This window comes from Nannospalax galili, unplaced genomic scaffold (assembly GCF_000622305.1).
Source record: "Nannospalax galili isolate Female #2095 unplaced genomic scaffold, S.galili_v1.0 scaffold3, whole genome shotgun sequence".
Classification (NCBI taxonomy): Eukaryota; Metazoa; Chordata; class Mammalia; order Rodentia; family Spalacidae; genus Nannospalax; species Nannospalax galili.
This window is the reverse complement of record NW_008351466.1, coordinates 6,223,776-6,231,785: the sequence shown is the minus strand read 5'-3', so window position 1 is coordinate 6,231,785 and position 8,010 is coordinate 6,223,776. Positions and strand designations below refer to the sequence as shown.

The 8,010-nt window shown below is 33.5% G+C and overlaps 1 protein-coding gene across 5 annotated transcripts in view; it reads left to right on the top strand.

Annotated features, from left to right (window-relative positions):
• Positions 1-8,010, top strand: part of Diaph2 (diaphanous related formin 2) — an 835,758-nt gene that overhangs the window by 65,363 nt on the left and 762,385 nt on the right. For 2 of the 5 annotated variants that reach the window (XM_029553627.1, XM_008848356.3), the window contains exons 4-5: positions 448-552; positions 5,932-5,952. The exons of 1 other annotated variant lie outside the window; for it this stretch is intronic. In XM_029553627.1, coding sequence (XP_029409487.1) covers positions 448-552; positions 5,932-5,952 — 126 coding nt within the window. The remainder of the gene's footprint in view (positions 1-447; positions 553-5,931; positions 5,953-8,010) is intronic. 2 more of the 5 variants (XM_029553628.1, XM_017801998.2) reach the window with 1 other exon arrangement.

Sequence of the window (8,010 nt, the reverse complement as noted above, 5' to 3'; positions counted from 1 at the left end):
TACAGTTATACAATATTGTACTCAGTATAAACCCTATAAGACATAAATTATTATTTTTATTTTTACATAGAGCAACTTCCTAAGGTATTTTCTTAAGTAAAATAATATATATATGTATATATCTCCTGTTAAATTTGCCTATCACATTTGCTTTCCTAGATAACAGTGGTCCTTGAGGATGATGTGCCAAAGAAGAATTTGTGTATGTGTGTTTGCATTTGCTATCAAAGTAAAGAAATACCTTTGGTGGCGCTGTCTAATGTTTGCCATAAACTACCACTGTATTCTGTAGAATAGCTTAAGAATTTTTTTTCTTTCTGCTTACTTTTTGGTTACGTAGAAATGCAAACTGTGAAAATTTGTTGCTAGGTATTAATTGAATTAACTACTTTTGTAGCATTTAGGCAGAAATGTATCCATCCTCACAGTAATTGTTCTTTCTTACAGGAAGATATGAACCTTAATGAAGAAAAGAAGGCTCCTTTAAGAAACAAGGATTTTACCACCAAGCGTGAGATGGTTGTCCAGTACATTTCTGCTACTGCCAAATCCGTAAGTAGGGAGGCTTTCCACGCTCCAACAGAATTAGCTTATCTGTTTACTTAAAAATCAGTTAAACCTCAGTTCTTCAAATACTTCCCTCATTGTACACTTATTGACAGTTTAGGAAATGATATATATTCACCTTTACATATTTTCATTTATCAATACTGAACTATTCATCTTTAGAAATGAGAGATCCATTATTATAAGCAAAAGACTAAGAATAATGGGGGTCTCTTGATGTAATTCAGTGACATGGAGGGCAAAGGTTTTAAGAAATTACCAAAAAATTGCAGTGTTTTGTGGGTATTACACTCAATACATAGATTGTTAGATGAAATTGCAGACTTTGAATGAGAAAACACAAACAGCATAGCCAACTTTCATTAAGCCTACATTAAAGCTATGTGACTGGTGTCTGCTTGCATGTAATTTTTAGTCATGTTTTTTCATATGCAGCTTTCTTGTTTTTTTTTTCATTACTTTATGTAAACCAAACTGTTCAAGCTACCTTATAATTAATATAGGACAGCTCTTCTTCATGCAAAAGAAAGCACATACTAGGAGCTTTAATTAAATATATAAGAATTTCAAAACCTGAGCACATAATTTATTGAAAGGATTTATTTTCAACAAGAAAAGTGTACTACTTTAATGGAGCTTGAAAAAATTCTGTTAACCACCAAAGGCTCTTTAAAAAATAATCTTCATGTTTGAATTTTTGTATCAAAAATATGTTTTTGAGATGACAAAATAAAACATTTATATTTCTGAACAGCTGTGCACACATAGATTTCACAAAATCACTGTATTTATGTGTGACATATATGTATACATATATATACAAATAGTAATTTATGTGTAGGTGTATGAATATATTATGTATGTGTGTGTGTATTTGTACACATGTGTTTAAAACATAAAATACTTTCAATTGAAAACATTGACTAGTGAAGAGAGGAGTTCTTCATTGGAAAAAATAAATTCTAACATTATTGACTATACCATTGATGCTTTTTAGTACAGTAATTTCAGTAGCACCTACTGAATTTTGCAGTTTTATTGATTCTATAATGTACTTTAAGCAAGCTAAATCTGAGTTCTGAACTATTTAAACATAATGCCTTGTAGCTCTGCCAGAGCAGAGCAACAGCATGGTTTTTTTTAATTTGCTTCTGGTATGCAAGGCAGAAATATGTTTCAAGTGATAAGTGAAATTTGCCATGAGCATCATTTTCAATAGAATTAGGTGATGCATAGGGTTTTACTTTGAAATTCTGATGAATCTCTTCTCATTTTTGCACTCAAGTTATTGTTCACAGCAAAATGCTTTAGGAAATGCAGGGCGTGTTTTCAGTGTTATTTTTCAAATACCTAAAGGCAAGCACACTAGCAACTCTATATAACTAAGCCTGAGTGCAAAGTGAAGATAATATGTGACTCATTATGTGGTGTTTTAATGATAGGATTTTGAGATTTTGTTAGTGTCTCTGGCTTATTTGCTGGTGTTGTTTGCTGGTGTTGGGACCTACTATAATGAAGATAATATGATGTTCTTATTCTTTGAATTTTGATAATTACTCTCCATAAGGACAATATTTGACGTATGTTCATGTTGTTTGTTCTTCAGCTGACCAAAGATTTGTAGAGTTTTAAAATTTATGTTCATTTTTAGATTTAAATGAAAAAAAATTGGACTAAAGATCTAGATTCGTGATAAATGCAACTGCCTAATACGTTAAGATTCTGGGTTCTGTTTCCAGCCATGGAGAGGAATTGAGAGCTAGATGTAGAGAGAGGGCGAGGAAGGGAAATGTCTAGATATAAGAGGAGCTTATTATTATTTTTTGTCTTTTGGGGACAGGGTCTCCCTGTAGCCCAGCTGTCCTGGAACTTACTATGTGGACCAGGCTGGCCTTGAACTCACAGAGATCTGCCTTCCTCTGCCTCCCAAGTGCTGGGACTACAGGTGTGTGCCACCACGCCCGGCAAGAGGAGCTTATTCTAACTGCCTTATTAAGATGCTGGAAACATAACATTTTAAAAGAAAAAAGACATGAAAATTTCAGTTTTTAGGACAGTGGCCACAAAATTAGTACTACTGCCTTTATGGTCCATTGCTTCATTTAGCACACCTCTGAACACTTCATGTATTCACAGTCCTTCATCAGAGTTCCCAGCTTATCCATTTTTGCTAATATTTTTCATGGACCAAATGTTTTGATGGAAGAAAGCCTGTTGACAAGAATGCTTTGAAGCTTTCTCACCTTGGGGAGACATTAATTAGTACAGGCTTCAATCATTAAAACTACGCAAATTGTTTATGTAATTTCCTTTTAAAGATAAGAAGGATGGCATTCAATGAAAAAAAATTCAATGAGGAAACAATGCTTTTACCTGTTTATCATCATGACACTAAATTTTGCATCAATTATCATGGAATGTAGGCTGCTTATGTGCGTATAACTAAGGTTTCTACCCTGCTGTCTGGCTTTCATTAGGTGTTAAATGTGCTTTCTCTGTCTTTTACATTTTTATTCTTTTTATTACATTGTTGCACTCATTAAAGATGTTTCCTCATTTAAAGCAGATATGATGGCACCTGCTATGTTATAAAAAATGCTTTCTAGGTATTCCAACTTTTCATCTGAAAATAAAAGGCTATAATTCATAATTGAAAAAATGTTTCATAGTCACATTGAACATATGTGAGGATTATAGTTACATGGAAAATGTTGTGATTTATTATTTTTAAGTTTATGTGTGTGTGTTGCTTGCTTATGTGTAAGTGCGCCCAGGTTATGCAGTGCTACAGAGGTCAAAAGAAGGCATCGGATCCACTGGAACTGCAGTTATAGCTGGTTGTTAGCCTCCTTATGGGTGCTGGGAATCGATCCTCTGCAAGAGCAGCCAGTGCTCTTAGCTGTTGTTATCTCTCCAGACTGTATAGTTAAATTTAAATGTACATTTTATATTTTTCCTTTAAACTAACTGCATTTGTCATTTTGTATGGAACTTAACAAAAAAGTGAGCTCAGTGAGAAACAGCCATCATGCTCCTGGGTAAGGGCACTGAAGTAAGATAAAACAGCACACAAGTATGCAGTCAAAACCTGTTTCTAAAACAAACAAGAGTCTTGTATTATATAATTAACTTTGCTAGAATTTGTGTGGTATAAGAGAATATTATGGAAACCACAAGTCAATGCTGTACAATTGATTGCTTGGCTATTTTCCTACTTAAAGTCCTATAATAGTTATGTGACTAATAAACAAAAAGTAGATTGAGTACCTATCAGTGATAAGTGAAATCCATGTGCATTTTCTTGGAGCTGAACTTTTGTCCCTGTAGGAATAGTAGTTCTAGACCTGACCTAGGGCAATTGACATAGATGGATTATTTGGCTATAAGTAGCCAAGAAGAGTGTGTATTTTCAAAGCCCCATTTCAGAAATGGAAAAGCAAGCTGTATTAGTATTGCTAAAGCTGCCTTGTTGGTTCAGAATCATGAAACGGGCACAATATGTTGGTGATTTACAGATGATGTGGCATGCACTTAACAGCATATGCAGACATTCATGAGGCAAAGTTATTTACCAAAGTCCTAACATTAGTTCACCAAATGCCAGTGTCCTTATTACAATAACGAGGAAGTAGTTTATTTCTAATTTTAAACACTTCATTTGAAATTGAGAGTTTTAGAACATGTGTTTATACTATTGAAGATATGTGACACATTGAGAGGTACAGTTGATCAAAAAAATTCTCAGTAGGACACAATACAAAGTACTTATATCAACTACATCTCCGGATTTGTAGACTTACCTGTGTAATATCTAGTTCAGCACACGTATGTGTATCTGTGTGTGTATTTGCGGTGGCTATGCTTTTACCATTTTGAGTACTTTTGTCCTCATGTCCTTTCCATTCATGGCCTGAATATCATGAGACAATTGTGCTCAGATATGAGCCCAAGCTACTTTCTGCCTGCTTCTGTTGACTAATCAATCTAATATATCTCTGCATGTGCTTTAACTAAATGAAGTCATTCTGCAATCCAAACGAATAATTTAATGAACATTACATAGGCCATATTTTAGTTATTTCATTGACTATGGACCTGTCTTAATTGTTAACACAGGCTCTGTCTTTCCTTTTTGTCTTATGTCTGTGCTAAATAAAAAAGGGACAAATACAACCTCTGTCTGCTTCGATGGGAGGAAATAATTTAGGTCAATAGTCTATCTTTCAATTCAGAGGACTGTTAATAGTTGCAGAGAAGCTTCAGTTCAACCAAATAATCACTGCCTGTAAACGGTGTGATGAGTGAATATTTAAGAAACCCGCTTCTCTATTTGGAGACTCATAGATTCCTCTGAAATAATCTACTTGGAAACTATTGTTTTCCTTTTGTATCTTGTATCTTATTCAACTTAGGATACTTATTGGGCTTTCAGTTAAATTTGATGTTTGTTTTTAAAGTACTAGCTGCAAAACAGAACACATCTTGATAATAGCTGCTGTCCGATTAAGGGTTTTGGATCTTTCTTTGGACACTGCTTTGATATTCAATTTTGAGCATCTGTTAATAATTATTTGATTTATGTTTAAGTTGATGAGCTTACTTTTGCTTTCTTAAACACAATCATGACTCTCAGAAATTGTCTTATGTCTTATCTAATATTAGGAAAGCTCAAAGTTGAAATTTTTGAACTATTTTCTCCTTATTAATATGCACATTTTTCTATACAAAATGCTTTTTGTTCTCATATCATAAAAACTCTGATTTCATAATGGAAATGATAGGATGGCCTAGAAAAGAATAATAACCAATTTGTTCTGTAATTTTGAAGTGTAAGTTCAAGCAATATTATATACTTTGAATTTAAAAGAGTATAAAATAATACAGCTTTCAACTGAAGTACACTCCTGAACTTTATGCAACATTTATATATTAAAATAGCTTATTCAGCTTAAACAGTGTACTTTCCATAGTGAGAAAACAAAATTAAATAATTTTTTTGTTGATAATTTCTTTTAGGGTCTGTGAGCTGGGAAAATATCTCATGTTACATTGCAATTAAATCTGTATTATTTGATATTTAGATTGCACTGCATGAGTAACACATCATAGTGTGTGTTTAAAAAAAATCCAAGTCTTACTTATTCTTGGATTCCCTATTCTATAGACTTACACACATTAAAACATGGCAGACCTTAAAACTGATATATTGTTTTAGCGTCATGATCTAAAGCATTCAATATAGAGAGTATGCTGGTTACTAATTTACTAAACGCTTAACATCTATGGAAAGCTTTTGATTACTAATATTATTGCTGTCTGTTTTTTTTCACATCATAACCATTCTTCGTTGACCACTGCATGCAGATAGTTGGAAGTAAAGTTACGGTAAGTACAAAAGATGTGTTTTACCATTAGCACTAAATTTGTATTTGGGGGAGCTGTGATTTTTGCTTGCAATGCTTAATCTTTGGTTTTTCTTTTGGCGTATATTTTTCCAAAGTAGCAAGATATGTGTTGAAATCAAATGATTAAACTTTAACTACAGTAAACTATGGCAAGTATTTTCTTAATAGAATATGTCTGTATTTTCTTAGAAATTTATTTTTCTGTTTCATTTCTTGGGGCTGCTACCTCTGTCAGTCTGTATAACTCTAATGGAACTGTGTGCTGTGCATCAATTTCTCAGAATCACAGAGCCTCCTAAAGTATTCTTTCTGTCTTTACACAAATTCTTATTAAGATGCCTCATTTTGACTATAGTATCTTTGAGTTATATATAATATAATGAAAACAACTTAGCCTATGCAGTTAAGAAGACTGGGTACTTAGTTTTGTTGGATGCTATTCATTGGCTCTGACTTTGGAGGAATAATTTTTATCTGCAGTTAGTAAATGAATAAATAGAAAATATTAGTTTTAATTGTGTTTTAAGATTTTTTTGATGTGTAATTTAAATATTTTTATACTGAAGATATTATATTTATAATACACTTACATGGCAAGCCTGTGTTGTTATTCACGGCAGTTTGCAATTACTTTGGCTCCTTAACTGTGCATTGTTCATTTGGAGAATAGGGCATGAAACAACCATAGAATCGCCAAGAAGTGAGGTATCTAGGATAGTGGATGTGTTTAGTATTTACTTTGCATTTGAAAGTTCTTTACTCTCTCCCTCCCTTTTCCCTCTTTCTCTCTTTTTTTCCCCTCTGTATTTTTCTTCCTCCCTCTCTCCCTCTCTCCCTCTCTCCCTCCCTCCCTTCTTTCTCTTTCTTCTATGTTTCTTATATCTTCTTTTTATTTTTTTAAATTCATGTGATATTTAGAGGGGCAACATGTTAATAGTTTTAGGGTAATTTTTAAAATTCAAATGTTTCTTCAGGGTTTTTGTGTGTGCCAAGTGTTATGCTACATATATTGATTACTACATACAAATTACATAAGATTTTTAGTTTATATGTGTTGAAAAAAATCAAGATTATATGTACATGTTGCTTTTGATTTTACTAGAAATTTATAAGTATGAGCGAGAAGTAAGTTTGTGTTAATTAGAGGAAAACCCATGCAAGTTCCTGGAGTTAGGCAGGGCTCTCAGGAATAGTTTGTTATGAAGGCTGAGATTCCACTAGGGAGAAGAGACAACAGAAAAATAATAGTAAATACAGAAAGGCCCCGAGAGGGAAATATTATATGTATGAGGGAAGAGAAGAGCCTTGTTGGAATAAAAATACATATTGGAAAGATTAAACATCAAGTTGAATGAGAGTCTTGAGGTTCAGGCACAAAACTGGAAATTTGTTTGAGCCAGGAAATTATGTGGTAAAAACAGGGTTTAAGGTACATTTGGTAAATACATATGCTGGATTCAGAAATATTTCTCAGACTTGACAGTCTGTTCCTTCCCCCACCAGCCTTTTTTTTTTGTTGTTGAGTTCTAGGATGTGTCCAATACATTTTCATTTAATTAAGTAATTAATTAAAATTTTAATATTATGTGTGTGCACGATATGTGTGGGCATGTTTACCACAATATGTGTGTGTGTTTGTGTGTGCATGTGTGTGTGTATGTGTGTGTGTGTGTGTGTGTGTGTGTGTGTGTGTGTGTGTGTGTGTGTATGTGTGGTCAGAGCCAAAGTTCATGGAGTCTATTCTGTCCTTCCCTCTTTATGTAGGTTCTGGCATTTGAACTCAAGTCACTAGGCCTCCGAGTCAAGTGCCTTTACCTGCAAAGCCATCTTACTAGCCTGAAATTTGTATTTATAGGTAGTGCTGTAAGAGATCATGTTAAAGGTGGTTTGAAGAGCACACATTGAGAAACATAGCCATTCATCAAATAGCATTTCTTAAAAATGATGGTGGTTCTGTAAGAATATAATGAAGGTAGCTGGAAGTATAGCTCTGTCATGGAACACTTTCCTAGCATGTACTGGGTTTGGGGCTTGGTCA